This window comes from Ambystoma mexicanum, chromosome 7p (genome assembly GCF_040938575.1).
Source record: "Ambystoma mexicanum isolate Mex_15411 chromosome 7p, UKY_AmexF1_1, whole genome shotgun sequence".
Lineage (NCBI taxonomy): Eukaryota > Metazoa > Chordata > Amphibia > Caudata > Ambystomatidae > Ambystoma > Ambystoma mexicanum.
Genome location: NC_090939.1, coordinates 220,591,634 through 220,610,254, shown reverse-complemented (window position 1 = coordinate 220,610,254; position 18,621 = coordinate 220,591,634). Strand labels below are relative to the sequence as shown.

At 48.6% G+C, this 18,621-nt stretch overlaps 1 protein-coding gene across 2 annotated transcripts in view; it reads left to right on the top strand.

The window, feature by feature from the left end:
• The window catches only part of TTC3 (tetratricopeptide repeat domain 3), a 2,698,168-nt gene that overhangs the window by 2,275,269 nt on the left and 404,278 nt on the right, over positions 1–18,621 (top strand). For both annotated transcript variants that reach the window (XM_069636090.1, XM_069636092.1), the window contains exon 39: positions 2,962–3,056. In XM_069636090.1, the coding sequence (XP_069492191.1) occupies positions 2,962–3,056 (95 nt within the window). The remainder of the gene's footprint in view (positions 1–2,961; positions 3,057–18,621) is intronic.

Here is an 18,621-nt window from a genome sequence, read left to right as displayed (position 1 = left end):
GCAATCGAATTGCCCCGACCCGTACGTCCACAGTATGATGGTTTGTACCGGTTTCTGTTAATAATTTGAGACTAGTAAAGCCAATGGTGACTTTACATTCCCTAGGAGACGGTAGTCAGTCCCAGGGTATTGAGTCTATGATGGGGTATCGCTATGACACCCCTGTGTTACTGCACGGAGGTGCTGTGTAACACACATAGTAAAAACACATGAGACCCTATGGATTAAAGGACCCCATAGCCCATAAAACACATTAACAGTCAAAGGAACACCATAAATCATGTCCAAGAGTGGGAAGAAATGAGTCTCACTCTTGGCAGGAGAAAAAAAACAAACTCTAGAAATCCAGCAAAGCTGCTGGGGGACTCACTAGGTTAGGAAATTCAGCCTAAAGAGAGAATTTGTGGTCCAGGGAGGAGTCTGCTTCTCACATCAACCTTCTGGAGCTCAAGGCAGAAGGCTTGGTGCTCTGGCTTTTCTTCCCATGAATGGGGGCAGGTCACTTCTTGTAAGGGCTGACAATTCTGTGACCGTGTTCTATTTGAAAAGCCGGGGGGGGGAGACATCAGGTCAAGGGCCCTCTGCATGGATGCGGTTTCGATCTGGGAATGGGCTCTGTCTCAGGGCATCTGGATCAGAGCAGTTCATCTTTTGGGGGACAGCAATGCGGAAGCAGACATGTTGAGCCGACTGGGCTCCAACACTTAAGAATGGGAATTGGATGGCAATTATTATAACTTTTTTTTTTATAACGTGCTTAATACCAACAAGTGGTTTCTAAGCACGGGATCGGTGTTCAAACCTGTGTTGCACTGATTTGTTCTTGCTTCAAAGACAAACGTGTTACCCCTGAGCTATCCTTCCTCACCTGTTCCTCCTGTGCGGCATGCCTCAGGTCGACAACTTTGCATCGCAGGACAATTGCAAGTGCTTGCTGTTAACATCATGGGCAGGACAGGGGTCGGATTCCCTGGGAGATGCATTCCAGCTCTCCTGGGACAACCGCAACTGCTGTGCCTTCCCTCCTTCTCCCCTGCTCCATAGGATTCCCCCCAAGTTCAGGACGGCTGTGGGCTGCAGGCTCCTCCTCAATGGCTGTTGAGGCCCTGGTTTTGGGACCTTCTTCAGATCAGGGCACTGGAGCTGGTCCCGCTGTCTATCCGCAACGGGAGCTTGCTGACATAGCAGGGGGGCATGCAACATCCCAACCAGGCTGGCATTGGCGGCTTGGCTCCTGATTGGCTTACTTACCCCAGCTTGCATGTCGAACGGCCACTGGGATATAATTCTGGAGGCCAGGAAGCCCTCTACTTGTGCTCAGTATAAAAGTAAGTGGTTGCGGTTCTGTCATTGGGCACGCGAGCGCTGCATAGACCTTCTCTGCTTCTCAATGGACAAAGTTCTTTCCTTCTCTGCCCACTTGGCTCGTTCTGGGGTGCAGATTGACATCTGACACACCTATTTGGCAGCGATTTAAGCCTACAAGAATTCGGATGATGGTGTTTTTTCAGCAGCAAACCCAGTGGTTAAGGCTCAGCTCAAGGGGTTGTCGCGGTTTCCACATCCAGTTTGTGGTCTGCGAAGGGTGCTTACATTCTATCTCTCACTGTCTAAGCAGTCGAGGAATACAGAAACCCTGTCACGTTTGGGTGCACGTCCCTGGGATCCAAGCCTCTAAAGCGTCCACCGCCTTCTGGATGGTTATGGCCATTTCTGAGGTCTACTCAGACATGGGTAAAAAGGTTCCAGAGAGAATCCATGCTCATGCAGTGAGGGTCAAGGCCACAGCGGTGGCATTGCAAAGGCATGCTTCCTAGGAGGCCAGTAGCAAAGCTGGTACTTGGGCTTCTCCCTCCGATTTTTGCAGGCATTATTCTTTGGACATCAACTCCAGGAAGGACGCTGAATTTTGGCAAGCAGTCCTCTGGAACTTGTTTGCTTCTACCTAGACTCTTGTTCACCACCCAGTTTTGTTTTTCAGTGGAATCGGCCATAAGGATGGAGAAAAGGGGACAGTATGTATGAGAAATAAAGGTTACTCATCATAGTCACTACAGTACTTCTAGTCCTCTTTCCTCCATACGTCCCACCATCCTTCGCCGACTAGTAAGCCAGGGGCTAATAGTTTATCAGTACAGCCAGGTTTACAAGCGTTTTATGTGTCAAGGTGTCCGATGGTTGAGGTGAGGCACCGGAGGGTGGCGCCTAGTGGGTGTGCCTACGCCTCGGGCCGTGCCCCTGCACGCTATTCTAAATTTATAGGGGAAGCTAATTTTCTAGCTGCCAAAAGGTTCAGGTACCATCCACCCCAAACTGGGGGCCCATACGGGTGGATGAAAAATTGTGACTAAGGACTATGAGTACTGTAGTCACTACAGTGAGTAACTTTTATTTATGCCAGATTGCCCTGATGTGATGAATGGGCATGATTAGGGTAAAAGTAGGGTTTCTTATTTTAAGCAATATGTTCAGAGTACAGAAATGGCCTCCTTGTACAACATTGAATGGATTAAAAGATTTTGATTCAATTGACCAATTATATTGTTTGGGAAAGTATTGTCTTGTTGCTGTCATATTTTGTATCATTGATCCAGAATGTTCCGATAATTGCACAGTGCTCTCCTATCACCTAACGCTTAACTGTACCCTGGTTAAGGTGTGTAGTCTAGTAAACCCCATAATTTAAATTTGTTTGGCTGCCCATTAAGGTTTTGTTTTCTTGCATTTGTATTTTCATTCAGATTGAGGATGTTAATGTTTGAGTTGGCCTTTCACATCCTTGTGGCCTCCCTCTTAATTGGGAGCTGCTCATTGACATGAATGCCATGTCTGACTTAAGTGCATAACATATATTTTAAATTATGTTTAGGCATGTTACACCACATTAAACTGCTGTTTTTTTTACCTTGCATTATACCAGAACTACTAACATAATTCTGTCTGCATCTTGGTTTTTTCTAGAGGTCTTTCCTAGAAAACCAGAAGAATATTGAAATATTCAAGTTGTGCTGTGCCATGTCAATGGGAGAAAACAATCTGTATTCATTGAGGAGAAGGTATGACTTGTAGAATTGTTTTGATGCAGAGTAGAAAACACAATGGGGAACTTTAAAATATGAGAAGCTTATGTTGGTAGCATATATTTACAAATATTTTCTAAATCATTGAGCGTTCAAGCACCTCTTGCTTTACTTTGATGGATTGCAAAGCACAGTCTGCTTATAATATATACACTTACTAGACAAATGTAACACAATTTTTGAGCGCTCTGTTGATTCTTTCGCTCATCTGCTAATCTCCATCAGGTAGATTGTCTTAAATGGTGCTTATTATTTGATCCAGTTGTGCTGTGCTCACTTGCAAACGTACTAGAACATATTTTATGACAACCTTACCATGCACTTTTCCTTGAACCAATGTGTGTAAACCTGAATGAGCATTTCTAATGGATACATTTCCTCATTGTTTCCAGATTGTTTACCGTTGAAATATTCTGCATCTAAAAGTAGCAAATCAGCATATGTCGGATGCCTTGGTCTTTTTTTCTAATGGATTCCTTCCTCCCACCAACTCCTCCTCTCTGATAATCCATCCACAGCACAGCTGTTCTGCTGAAACTTTTCCGCCACCAGGCACTGCACAGTGGCTCCGGCAAGGGGCGCGTCGGGTGGATGTGACATCTGGGCCAGACTATATCAAGGCGCCACACCCTGTGAGCTCAGTTCCTTTTTTCATCACACTCTGTTCGCTTCAGTAACACGCTCTTTCAGTTTCTCAAATATTTTTCGATGCCATTCACAATCGATCGAAGGTTTCGGGTTTCAAACCTTGCATGGATTGTGCCCGGCAATTGTTGCTATCGGGTCCACATAGGATGTGTCTTTACTGTTTGGGTGAAGACCACGACACCCAGGACTGCAGGACGTGCCAGATTCACATGCTCATGAATATTCCCCGTGGTCAGACCGGGAATCATCGGTAAAAGAAAAAAGTTTCACTTTCACTTACAAACTGTCTTTCTCCTATAAACCAATCACAGAGCTCTGGTCATAGTCTGGCCGGAGTCTGCACCCAAATGCCTGCGAGTAGCCTTCCCCAGACTCAGTAGTCTCTGCGGCTGCGAGGAAGAAGTCCTCAAATCCATCGTCGTCAGCCTCTGTTCCCCCGGACAGCAAGGGGAAGAAGTTGGACGGAGTGGGCCAAAAGGTGACATACTCGGCTGCAACGACGGTCAAGGCGGCAAATGCTCTTGCGATCCTGGCCAGATACGACAGGAAGCTGTGGTACAAGATGGCCCGTTGCTGCAATTCCTCCCCGACTACAAGCGGGTTGAGGTGCTGTAGATCCTCCAGGAGGGTGATGTGGCATCGAACCATGCTATCACCGTGGCCCTGGACATAATGGACACAGGGTTCCGCCAGATGGGTAACGGTGCCTGCCTCCGTCGTCGTGGCTGGTTAAAATCCACCAACTTTCAGCAAGTAGTTCAGACGAGGGTCCTGGACATGCCGTTCAACAATCTCTTTGGGAAGGCTGTTGATGACTCGTTGCAAGCCAACAAGACCGAGACAGACGTCCCAGTCCCTAGGCGCGCTTGAGCAACATGCCCTTCCTTTCGTGCCTCAGGAGGCAAATCCGGAAGATCGTGAAAGGGTTTTGGCGGCGGGTCATCCGCTTATCGTCAACCCTCCCGTTCCACATCCAGGAGGCCTACAAGAGTAATTCCTAGGCTTGCGGAGGTGGCTGCCGTCATCGCTCCCAAGGCGGCACGCAGGCCCCGGTGGGAGGCCTGCTGGCGGGCTTCGTCAACGAGTGGAAGATCTCCTCCACGGACTGATGGCTGCTGGACGCTCTCGCCCACGGTCACACTCTAGAATTCCAGCAGAAGTGTCCGCGGATACCACCAGTGGCCCTGCAGGAGCAGCACATCCATCAGCTCCTGCACAAGGTACGGGCCATGCTAAGAAAAGGGGCGATAGAGTGTGTTCCAAAGCAACTCTGCGGCACCAGAGTTTACTCCAGATACTTCTTAGTAAGAAGGAAGACTGGGGGCTGGAGGCCCTTTGTCGACCTGTAGCGACTAAACAAGTTCCTCGAGTCCCAAAAATTCAGGATGGTCACGTTGCATCACGTGCTCGGCCAACTGGGGGAAGGAGACTTCCTAACGTCCCTGGATCTGGAGGATTGCTGACGGATCTGGGATTCTCTGTGAATTATCTGAAGTCCTGCGTGATTCCATCGCAGGACGCTCTGTTCCGGGGGGGGGGCAGGCTCAACACAGTCTCCTGCCTGGCGGCCTCCTCAGGAGAAAGGATTGCAGCCATTTTGGGCAAAGTACAACGGCTATTGGCGCTGAAGATCGCCACAGTTCAAGCCATGAAGTAATTGCATGGCATGATGTTGTGTATCTACCTGATCAGGCTCTGTAAATTGCGGATGCGATCCCTCTAGGAATTCCTAGACGCCCGGTGGATCCAGGTGTCCGGAAGCTGCGCAGACAGGATTGTTCTCAACGAGGAGTTCCGTCGAGCGATAAGGTGGTGGGACATGCGCTCCAACATCGCCGGAGACGGTCAACACGGACGCTTCCCAGGAGGGCTGAGAAGCCCACACCGGACATCTTCACGCCAGAGGCTTGTGGCTACCGGAGGAGAGGGATCTCCACATCAATGTCCTGGAACTGCGGGCAATGTTCTAGGCCCTCAAGTCATTCCTTTTCGTCCTTCAAGGGCAAAGTGGTGAGGGTCTTCACGGACGATACCACCACAATGTTCTACATCAGGAAGCAGGGGGGTATTAGATCCCCGGCACTCTCCAGTGAGGCGCAGGACTTGTGGCACTGGGCTGTCGCCCAGGGGATGTTTCTCATGACTTTTCACCTGGCGGGAGTCAAGAACGTCACCGACTCTCTCAGCAGGGAGCTGCGCTCTTGCCACAAGTGGAAGCTTTGGCAGGATCAAGTGGACAACCTCTTCCTCAGGTCGGGCAGACCCCAGATCGATATCTTTGCGACGGCGATGAACACCAAAGTGCATCTGGCGGCTATCTCCCGCTACACCAGGTCTCTTCTCTTTGGTCACACCGTCTAGTCAAGGAGTTCCTCAAAGGACTCTTTTGATGGTTCCTGCTGGTGAAGGTGCATGCACCGGCGTGGGAACTCAACGTGGTGCTGACGAGGCTCATAGGGGGCCCCTTCGAGCCTATGCATCAAGCTCCTCTCCAGTTCCTTGCGTGGAAGACTGCTTTTTTCATGGGCTTTTCTCATGGGCATCACCTCTGCCAGGAGGATAGGTGAGATCCAGGCCCTGTCCTGCAAGCGGCCTTATCTTTTCACGAGATGAGGGTTGTGCTGCGGACACACCCCTCCTTCGTGCCAAAGGTCCCGTCGGAATTCCATCTCAACTAACCTTTAGTGTTGCCTGTGTTTTTTCTGACGACTTAGTCGGCGGCGGAAAGGACTTTCCACTAGCTGGATGTGGCTTGAGCGCTGAAGTTCTATGTGGCACGCACAAAGATTTTCCGGGAGACGTCACAACTTTTCATGAACTTTGGTCCTGTGAACCATGGGAAAGCTCTGTCCAAGGCTTCTTTCTCCAGGTGGGTCTCCGGCTGTATAACTTACTGTCACCGGTTGGCAAATCGACCGCTGCCCTGCCGTCCGAGAGCCCATTTCACCAGAGCGATTGCTGCGACAACAGCGTTCTTGTCTGGTGTGCCACTGCTGGACATCTGCAGGGCTGCTACGTGGAGGTTCACACACACCTTCACGAGATTCTACTGCATCGGCAGGGATTCCAGATTGGAGTTCAGGGTCGGCCAAGCAGTGCTTACTTACCTGTAACTGTTGTACTCCAGCATGGGTCTGGCGTGGATTCACATGCAAACCCCTATCTTGCCCCTCTTTGGCTCTTCTTGGTCATACAGCCACTTTACGTGCTACCAAATCTGGTAGAGGAGGGGCTTTGGAAGGGGGCAGTCATTGACTGGGGGCAGTATGAACCAGAGACCAGTGATTGGTTTATAGGAGAAAGTCAGTTTGTAAGTGAAAGTGAAACTCTTTTTTCTTTTACCAAGGATTCCCGGCCTGACAGAGAATATTCATGGGCATGTGAATCCATGCCAGACCCATGCTGGAGAACAACAGTTACAGGTAAGTCACTTTTTCTTTTCCTATGCCCACAAGACTAAGGGTGAAGTCGCACAGTCCAGTTTGAGGTAGTGTGGCGTAGAACGTCGTTCGGAGCAAAGATCACACCCGGGCAAACTAAAGAGGGAAGATGAGAAGAAAAAGCACTGCAGAAGGTCCCACTGTCCGAGCGGATCTTCGCATTGGCATTCCACCTCTTTGTCAAAAAAGAATACATGAAATATATGATTAAGAGGGAGAGCAGTTGCACTTTGGCTTGGAACCTTTTTTAGTCTTCCGAGAAGAGGGAGACATTCCAAAGGAGTTTTACGGTTAGAGTGAATACGTTAACGGTCTGGCCTCTGATCTTCTCTACCTCTCATGAGCTGGATATCCTTCCCATCCCCACTCCTGGTAAGCCTCATGCATCCTTCCAGAGGGTGATGGCTAAGGTGGCTAACACCCTCGGGCTATCTGCTTCTGCCAGCCTGAAAATTCAATTTGAATTGACCGACATCCCTTCAACGTATCAGTGGGGGCTGCCGTACTGGATATGTGGGTTAGGCCCGCTTCTGCACATGCAGTTGACAAGGAACTTGCTAGGAAACAGTCATGCCCCCTCGGATCGTCATGCCCCCTTGGATCGTCAACTCATGGCTCCCACAAGAGCTTAGTTGTACAGGTCGCATCTGTGAAATTATTCACCCCCACTACCCCTCACCTATGAGAAACCTGAATGTGTCTCACCCGCTAGTCCCCGGGGATCTGTCATCCAGGTAGCCAGGACACAGCCATCGCTATTGGATCCAGTTTCTGGGGGTGGACCAGTGCGGGAGGATCACCTGGATAGGGGGGGAATCTTTGGGGAGTAGAAGTGGGACACTGAAGGGTGAGACGCGGGTAACCCCTTCCTTATGACACCTTTTCCCCATCCTACGAACACTTTCTCGCGGACAGTTCACGTGAGCGACAACGGACCAACACCAGAGCCATGTTCCTGACATGTCTCAACACAAGGGACAGGCAATGACTGATAACTACACACACCTGACTTCCATCAAACTTCCCCACACAAATAAAAGGCGGAGCAGGAAAGCACACTCTGAGGAAAGCCAAACGAATGAGGAAGTGGCTTTTCCATGATGTCAGTTTAAATTGAGGAGAAAGGTCCAGACCAAAGAGGACGACAAGGAGGAAGTTACCCTTGCCCTTTTTAAGAAAGGATTGCGACTTTCAAGGAACAGAAGCATAAGACCAGGAATTAAAGCTGACGAACAGTGTAGCGTGTGTCAAAGGTACACAGGTCCCTCCCACATTGATAGGCGGGGAGAAGCGATTGCCACTGTGGTACTGTGCTTGACTCGGGCAGCAAGGCAACGCCAACGCGTTTAGCAGAGCCAGTGAGTCAGGAGAAACTAATAGCAGGCCGGACTGTGTTATGCTCAAGGTTGCAAGCAGCAACATTGTCTGAACAAAGACCTTGTGTGCGATTGAACTTAGTGAAACCAAAATAGGTACCAGATACAGAGTGGTCCAGCGCCACGTGGGTGCTCACTCAAAGCTCTGTTTATTGAACGGTGGTCCTGCAGTGGGTTAAGTTGAATCCCATGCACATTTGAAAGTCTTTGATTGCCTACGAACTGAAATTGGTCTGAGCCCGGCTGAGGGGGACTAATTGTTACAAGGGGATTTAAGCACGGTAGAGGGGGATCCAGGGTGAACGGACAACTCACCCGAGAAGATATTGTTGTGGAAAATGTGAACCCGACTGAGGGATGCCTACAAATTAAAGTTGGTCTGAACCCGACTGAGGAAGGCTAATTGTGAAAGAAGGATTTGAGCCCGGCTGAGGGGGATCCAGGACGAAGATTAACTCGCCCGACTTTGGAAAGGAACTTTTCTTTGTTTCTGGTACATCAGGCCCTCTGAAGCAAGAGACTTTGAACAAAAAAGACTTGGGCACAGAAGGCCCTGATGCTGGTAAAAGGAACTGTGACCTTGGGCTGAAGAAGCTCAAGATTGTGCTGTGCTCGAGTGACCCGCCTTGCCCCGTGCTAAAAATTTGGGGAAGGGAGGCTTTAGGGAGAATTCTCATAAATGGTTGATTTCCCTTACCTACTGAGTCCCTCAGCAGCTTTGCTGGATTTCTAGGATTTATTTCTTTCACCTGGTAAGAGTGTGAGCCTTTTTTCCCACTCTTAAATGTGTTTTGCTATGTGTGTTTCTACTTTTTGTGTGATCTTGGGCACTGGAGCCTCAGCTGCTCCAGGGCACCACATTTTTCATGTGTTACACAGCACCTTCAGTGCAGTGACACAGGGTTGTCTTTTAGACTTCCCACCGACTCCATTTTCTGGGGCTGACTACAGTCCCCCAGAAAAGGGTAACGTTGCCATTTACTTTACCTTAGTCACTTTAAACCACAGACCCAGTACACCCCATTTTCCATGGAGTATTGGAAAGGGTTAATTCTTATCCCTTTTTGTCTGTGCCTCTTGGGGCATTGTTTTGCTCCCTTTACATTAAGACTTGGCTGGTGGCAGTGGCATCTACCCTAACTTTTCTACCGCGATTATCTTATATAAACGTGGTAATGTTTTAGGCTATTATATGAGCCTCAAACATAAACCCGCTTGACCAAATACATTTTATTTTGGCTCCGGCTAGGTTTATTCAGCATTTCTTTTTGTTAGTCCTTCTCGTGTTTTACTCTGCGTGCCATACCAGGTTTGGTCCCTTTGTTCATCGACTTTTCGCAGGCTTCCACACAGAAGCCCTCCTTTAGGCGCCTGAGATTCTGGGTAGGTAGAATGTGAGGGAGGGGTTTTAGGACCCCTGCCATGGGTTCCCTTGGTAACCCAAGTCACACTCTTGTCTGATTGGCTAAGGAAACTGGCCTTGCCAGGCCAGCCACCCTGCTGTGTCATTAACAGCCAGGCTGTATGAATGGGGGAAAACTGCATAAAAAGCAGGTCTCTGGGACTGGAAGACAGAGTCGCCACTGGAGCGAAAGAACCAACAAGGAACTGGAAGAAGAGGACCCCTACAACGACTGAACCGCCCGGTGAAGCCCTGCTGCAGGTCAGAATCTCCAGAATCCGACGACAGAGAAGATCCTCCAGGAAACTTCTTCCCTTGAGCTGGTGGGACCAACCACTTCGCCCAAACTGTAAGCCAGGACCCCTCATCTGGTCGAATTCGCTGTACAGAGCTACAGTGGGCCAGATAGCCAGGAAGGTCGGACCCTGCTTGGATTTTAATGAGCGCACTTTTTATTCGTTGCTTTGCTCTGCTGCTGGTTTCTTCCCTGGGTAGTGCAGGACCCTCCAGTCTTCCTACTTCTGATCAGTCCGACAGTCGCTTCAGGAACCTTGAGCCTGCAGGAACTACCAGGAACTTCTGCCTCAACTACAGCTCCCTCTCAGTTTTAAGGTACTGTGCAAATCCAGTTGTGAGTTTCGTTCAGCCGCGGTGAAAGTGTTTGAAATCTTTCTCCAATCCGAGGGCTTGTCATTCTCTTTTCTTTGAAATAACTTTTCTACCAACCAACTTCGTCTGGAAACTGTGCCACGAACTTTGCCGCGAACTACCCTGAACTGTATTATCTTGAGCAAAAGACTTTTGAACCATTGACTTTGGCCCTAAGCCTTTTCTATCTGATTTTATCATTGTAGTCTCTCTTGTTCGCTTGCCCTGAGTAATTACCTGTTGGCGTGGATTCATTTCTGTTAACTTTTGTCTTTCCCTCCCTTTTAAATTGCTGGAGTGCCATTTTGCTCCCACTTCGTTTTATGAGCTTAACTTGTCTGGAATTTAAGGGAAGTGGTGTGGTGTATTAAGAGTGATTTTTAGACTGCTTATAATAGTGTAATGTTATACAACTGAAGAGTGAAATAAATGTATATTCTTTTACTTGAAAACCTTGAGTCAGTGTTTGCCTGAATCATGGTAATTGCTGTCCTTTGTGTAACTATTTGATACTGCTCACTTACTCTTGAGATAAGTCTGGCTGCTCCGCTTCTGCTACCACTATAACTGTGTAGTACAGGCTTGTACCAAAGGTGAAATTGTACTGTCACTTGTAGTCTTAATTGTGTGTGGTGTTCCCAAAGGGTACTGCATATAATTCTGCCTAACACTTAACATTGGTGGACCAGTCAAAATCTGGTTAAAGGGAGGACTCCTGCAACCATTCAACAGATCATCATTGGATTTAAGAACCCTACTAAGAGGTACAGCCCACTGAAGAATGATCGTTGGAGCAGTCTAGCATTGCCTCCAGCCAAGTCCCAGTGACTCACTGCTCCTCTGTCCTGATCTCTTTGGTGCTTCCACTTTTGGACCACTCGGCATTACCAGTCTCGGTTCCTGCTCAAGGAATGGTCCTTGCTGAGACTTTGAAAGTGTCCCTTGACAACCTGGTGGACTGAACAGTGCTCTCCTGGCATTACCTTGCTGCAACCTTTGTAGTTCTGAGTGCATCCTTGGAACTTGGAGAATATTCAACTTGTGCTACTATATTCCTTCTCCTACGTTTTCAGCCTTTCAGTACCAAAGGAAGCTGTGCAGGGCCTTCTCCTTTGCTTGCCAACATTTCCTGTCACTGCCTGATCGTGGCGACTGCCATCTTCCTCATTCCCTGTAGGGCTCCCGAGGTTGCCTGCTCTGCAGAAGTCCTCTTTCCTTCATGGCAAGAGTGGTCAGTGCCTGGAACCTTAATACAGGTACTGCAGCGAACCGAAAACTAAATCCCACATCTGAAAACCACCCCTACACCTGTGACCTCTGAATCTCCCTTGACCAGGCAAACCACAGAAGATAGTGGGCCTAGTGGATTCAGGAGCTTGTAAAATGGGCCCTGGAAATTCAGACTGTGGGACAGGGGCTGTAACTTAACACCCCCTCGCTTCCGATGTGTTACATGGGCATGATGCCCTGGCCCTATCTCTGCCTTGCCTGACTGAGATCTGTGGTGGCGTGGTCAAGGATCCCTCCAAAACCATTCCTAGTGTAGTTGGCCTGAGAGAGATACTTACCTGAACTTTTCCTAACTTTTGGAACACTGAATCCCAACTACTGGCATTGCACAATCCAATAGTAAACCTACCTGAATATTATAGCTTATGTAAGTGGTGACGCTTGGGCACTAAGCCCTATTTCCTCTTGGGCTTGATTCACTAAGGTTTGGGATCTAATTCCAGCATTGCTCTCGTGTTTCAACTATATTATCTGAATTGATTACTTACCTGTGTTTAGTGATTTTGAATCAATGATTTTTCTCCCTCTTCACTAACTTTATCACGCACAGGTATTGATAGTATTGCTTAAGAATATGCCACCTGTTGCTTAACTGAATGAAAAAAGACCTAGGCTTCAGTGTGGGTTGCACACCCTAAAGACCACTATGTGGTTAAATCTCTCATTGATGGGCACTTTTTAATATTTATTGCGTTGTGATCATCTCATCAAATAAAGTTGATGAAAAATCCAAATAATGTCAGTCTCGTTTATTTAGTCAAAGGTATAGTGCAGATGCTTGGTCAGACCAATGCATTTCAGACCAACATGGTCCTTCTTCAGGGTCTATTTTGTCTCGCTGGTAACAGTCAAACAATAGGGTACATTACCAAGTGCACGTCAAACAAGAACAAATGCATATTCAGCAATGATTTGTAACGACAATATATCGGTAGGCCACAACACAGACAAACATGGACCACAACATGTATGTAAACATAAGAGATAACAAAACAATAAAGAAAGATACATCAAATTAGCAATTTTGAATAGCCTCTTGCCATACATAACATCATAGCATGTTTAACACCCGTTTCGTTCTTGTGATTGTTTCAATCTTACGTGCGATATTTAAATGTCACAGCATGTCACTACCATTGCCTTAAACCATCATTGTTAGCTACGAAATGAAAAAAGGGAGGAAACAAACCCAAGTGGTCCCATAAAAAAATGTAAAACAAAAGTGATCCCGTAAATTTTTTTAATTAAATACTGTAGGTGACCGTTCTTCCATATCACCTATCCACTGTGACCGCTAGTTTCGTGCCAGTCCGGGGGACCGGATAGATTCACTGACCTGCAATTCTCAACCGTGTTTCAAGAACTTTAAAATGCCTGCTTACTCGTGATCTTGAGGAGAACCATCTACGGTTCCGGAAGCACCTCAAAACCTTCCTCTTTGCTTCTGCTTTCTCTCTCCCTCTCCCCTGCTAATTCTTCGCTGAATCTGCACTGAATCTGCAACTGGGCCACTCTCGCCGACCTCGGTCCTGGGCCCAGCCACTCTGCACTTGCACTTCCTCGCTGGCAACCCCTGCTCTGCGGGACTGTCTCTGTATCCCTACAGCCCCCGTTCCCAGCACTTGTCTGCACTTACCTTGCACTTGCCACCAGCTGGCCCTATTCATTTTATTATATATACTTACCTTGTACTGCACTTGCCCCTTCCCCTCCCCTTGCGCTTTGTCCCTTCCCCCTTCCCCTGCACTTGCGCGATCTGAATGACACCTGGCCTAGTAGGATCATTGTCTGTCTTCCCCCGTTTCTCCCTCCCTGCCTCGTCGCGCCTTGAAACACTTGAAACGCTTGTGTATAGGCGCATTTCAAATGCCATATCATATCATATCATATATCTGCGTGGTAACGGTACATGTTTAGTGAAAAACCTGTGAGAGCCCTATAGCTACAAATGTCCTGTCTGATAAATCGTCATCAACCTTACCCGATCGTTAGAAAAGAATGAGTAAAGATTCCTCGATCGTGCGCTGCCGTTCAGGGGAACCGCTCTCGCAAAGTGGCTGTCTTAATAAACATCATGGTTGCCATGGTGAGTGTGAATGCTAGTGCGTGCTGCACCTCGGTATACTAGAAACGCGGACGGCCATTTTAGAAAGGGTACTATCCTGCCGTCTCGTGCATGTCTAATCAATCTGCCTTGGAAGGCCCGTGTCCATTAGAGATGATCAACCGCCACCCCTTACCATCTAAAGTCTGGATTATCTCTTTATTAAATAAGTGTAATGAAAAACTAAATTCGAAATCAAAATAAAAAGATAAATAAAAAATCAACATCGTGAATGGACCCAACACAACAAAAGATGGTCATGATACATAGATGATTTTGGAATTTGGCACGGAAACAGAGAGTCACTCGATCAATTCCTGGTATATATCAACACTATGAATGCGAGGATACAGTTTACAGCTGAGATCGGCAGTCTAGACATCCACTTTTTGGATGTACAAATCAAAGTACGAGACCACAAGATTTCTACCACACTCCTCTTTCACTAAACCCACCGATGGGAACAACCTTTTACATCGACTCAGTTTTCACCCACAGAATATTCTTAAAAACATATATATGGACAGATTTTAAGGATCAAACTTATTGTAAGTGATCATACGGAATGTGAAAGTGAGTTGGAGAAATTATGCCAGAAACTTAGCGAGAGAGCCTATCCTCAAGATGATCTCATCTGCTAAAACTAAACTAGCCACAAAACATGCGAAAGACTTCTGTAAGATTAAGTACATCGAGCCAGTCCTCCGATAGTGTACGTGTCCAAGTACTCAGTACAGAGAAATCACATCAAAAGGTGCATTAACAAGCACTGGAACGGGGGGGCGCTGTTGAGCGCGAACTAAGATGGCTGCCTGAACGAGCGACTCTGCAGCTTGTTCATCCACCACGGTAGATATATTATCCTTCCCCGGCACGCTTCCAAGCCGGACTGGCCGCCCCAGCATCCTGAAGGTAGCGGCTACAAGGCGGCTAGCTTTGGGCGCTATTGAATGCCTTGGGCCGGTAAAATCCTAAGCCTCTTGCGTGGCCTAATTGAACAGTATGCGCGGGCTGCTTAGTGCATCACCCGCCCGTTCAGAAGATTGGGGGCTCTCTGCTTGCTGTGTATGCCATGCTGACCACGCAGCATTGTATGACGCTAAGACTACCTGGCGGGCCCCGGCAGTGACATCTAGTCACATCTGGACTGCGGACCGCTGTCGCTTTGTGCTATAATCTGAGGCTGCGAGGTCCGCGGGACGCGGCATCGGTGGATAACCGACTTGACAGACTGCCTGCACGGCCTGGCGTCTCCTGCTACGACGGCACACTTGCTTCCTGAACTACCAAGGTTCCCGATCTGCCTGGATTACTGTGCCGTGAGGGACGCCCTGTGTTAGGCAGAGTCCTTGTAACGCTCACCTGATTCTCGCAGAGGCGCCGGTCTTGACTGGGCGACTACCGTATCTTCAAAGGTGATGTGTAGCACCCGGTTGGCTCTTTGGGCTGGACCTCTGTGCACTGTATGCCTGACGTGTAGAGTAAAATGTCTGCAGATAGAAAATATGGGGTTAATGAACTGGGGTTATTGGGGTGTCCCTATCTCTTTCCTCTTCTCCTCTCCTGTAGACCCCCAAAGGTTAACACTCTCACCTTAGGTAAGTGAATGCCGAGCTCTCCATCTGCCTCGGGGCAGGGTGCTGTAACCAGTTTCTTCACTGGATAGGTAGCGCAGGCCTCTTGACTTCAGAGGACTGCTGTCCGTCGTTTACTGCACGAACGGTAAGTTTCGAGTCATTCAAATGTCTTTAAAGTCTTTAGTAATGATGTCTCTTGTTTTGCAGGGTTCCGGCGATGGCGGATGACGGGCTGAAGTGAGTTGAAGATGGAGCCCGTGTGATGAATAGAAGCGCCTGGAAGCACGTAAGTAAGCGCTTGTTGCCTGCTTCACTATGCGCTCTGACTGTCTTTTTATTTTGCAGGTACGAGTTCGGAGCGGCTGCAGGGTGCCGGAATACCCACTGGATTAGATGTGGAAAGGAGTAATGGCACGTGAGTATTAAAGTTCCCCAATGTCTTTAAACGCACCTTGTTTTGTCTTTCAGATGCGGGATGCAGCGCCGAAGGCCTCCGGAGCGTGCGAAGAGTTGGTAAACTTTTGTCTTTCAGATGCCGGAATGCAGTGTGAAGACCTCCGGAGCGCACGAAGAGTAGGTAAGCCTTTGCCTTTCAGATGCCGGAATGCTAACCTGTTCTTTCTTGTCTTTATAGGTGTTGCTGAAGACTGGATTCAGGATGGTAAGCCTTTGCCTTTCAGATGCCGGAATGCTAACCTGTTCTTTCTTGTCTTTATAGGTGTTGCTGAAGACTGGATTCAGGATGGTAAGCCTTTTTCCTTAGGCCCAGGACCGGATGCAGAAGACACGATGAGCGTTCTGCTGCAGAGGTTGCAGAATAACGCAAAGCAAGATTCATCCACCGGGTGTGGTTTAAATAGCCTCCTGTAGTGCTTAGGTGTCTCCTTCCACAGCCACGCCTAAGTAAGAAAAGAGTTCCTGGTAAGAAAAGAGTTCCTGCCTTCCAGAAGAGTTCAAGTGGACAACCTCTTCCTCAGGTCGGGCAGACCCCAGATCGATATCTTTGCGACGGCGATGAACACCAAAGTGCATCTGGCGGCTATCTCCCGCTACACCAGGTCTCTTCTCTTTGGTCACACCGTCTAGTCAAGGAGTTCCTCAAAGGACTCTTTTGATGGTTCCTGCTGGTGAAGGTGCATGCACCGGCGTGGGAACTCAACGTGGTGCTGACGAGGCTCATAGGGGGCCCCTTCGAGCCTATGCATCAAGCTCCTCTCCAGTTCCTTGCGTGGAAGACTGCTTTTTTCATGGGCTTTTCTCATGGGCATCACCTCTGCCAGGAGGATAGGTGAGATCCAGGCCCTGTCCTGCAAGCGGCCTTATCTTTTCACGAGATGAGGGTTGTGCTGCGGACACACCCCTCCTTCGTGCCAAAGGTCCCGTCGGAATTCCATCTCAACTAACCTTTAGTGTTGCCTGTGTTTTTTCTGACGACTTAGTCGGCGGCGGAAAGGACTTTCCACTAGCTGGATGTGGCTTGAGCGCTGAAGTTCTATGTGGCACGCACAAAGATTTTCCGGGAGACGTCACAACTTTTCATGAACTTTGGTCCTGTGAACCATGGGAAAGCTCTGTCCAAGGCTTCTTTCTCCAGGTGGGTCTCCGGCTGTATAACTTACTGTCACCGGTTGGCAAATCGACCGCTGCCCTGCCGTCCGAGAGCCCATTTCACCAGAGCGATTGCTGCGACAACAGCGTTCTTGTCTGGTGTGCCACTGCTGGACATCTGCAGGGCTGCTACGTGGAGGTTCACACACACCTTCACGAGATTCTACTGCATCGGCAGGGATTCCAGATTGGAGTTCAGGGTCGGCCAAGCAGTGCTTACTTACCTGTAACTGTTGTACTCCAGCATGGGTCTGGCGTGGATTCACATGCAAACCCCTATCTTGCCCCTCTTTGGCTCTTCTTGGTCATACAGCCACTTTACGTGCTACCAAATCTGGTAGAGGAGGGGCTTTGGAAGGGGGCAGTCATTGACTGGGGGCAGTATGAACCAGAGACCAGTGATTGGTTTATAGGAGAAAGTCAGTTTGTAAGTGAAAGTGAAACTCTTTTTTCTTTTACCAAGGATTCCCGGCCTGACAGAGAATATTCATGGGCATGTGAATCCATGCCAGACCCATGCTGGAGAACAACAGTTACAGGTAAGTCACTTTTTCTTTTCCTATGCCCACAAGACTAAGGGTGAAGTCGCACAGTCCAGTTTGAGGTAGTGTGGCGTAGAACGTCGTTCGGAGCAAAGATCACACCCGGGCAAACTAAAGAGGGAAGATGAGAAGAAAAAGCACTGCAGAAGGTCCCACTGTCCGAGCGGATCTTCGCATTGGCATTCCACCTCTTTGTCAAAAAAGAATACATGAAATATATGATTAAGAGGGAGAGCAGTTGCACTTTGGCTTGGAACCTTTTTTAGTCTTCCGAGAAGAGGGAGACATTCCAAAGGAGTTTTACGGTTAGAGTGAATACGTTAACGGTCTGGCCTCTGATCTTCTCTACCTCTCATGAGCTGGATATCCTTCCCATCCCCACTCCTGGTAAGCCTCATGCATCCTTCCAGAGGGTGATGGCTAAGGTGGCTAACACCCTCGGGCTATCTGCTTCTGCCAGCCTGAAAATTCAATTTGAATTGACCGACATCCCTTCAACGTATCAGTGGGGGCTGCCGTACTGGATATGTGGGTTAGGCCCGCTTCTGCACATGCAGTTGACAAGGAACTTGCTAGGAAACAGTCATGCCCCCTCGGATCGTCATGCCCCCTTGGATCGTCAACTCATGGCTCCCACAAGAGCTTAGTTGTACAGGTCGCATCTGTGAAATTATTCACCCCCACTACCCCTCACCTATGAGAAACCTGAATGTGTCTCACCCGCTAGTCCCCGGGGATCTGTCATCCAGGTAGCCAGGACACAGCCATCGCTATTGGATCCAGTTTCTGGGGGTGGACCAGTGCGGGAGGATCACCTGGATAGGGGGGGAATCTTTGGGGAGTAGAAGTGGGACACTGAAGGGTGAGACGCGGGTAACCCCTTCCTTATGACACCTTTTCCCCATC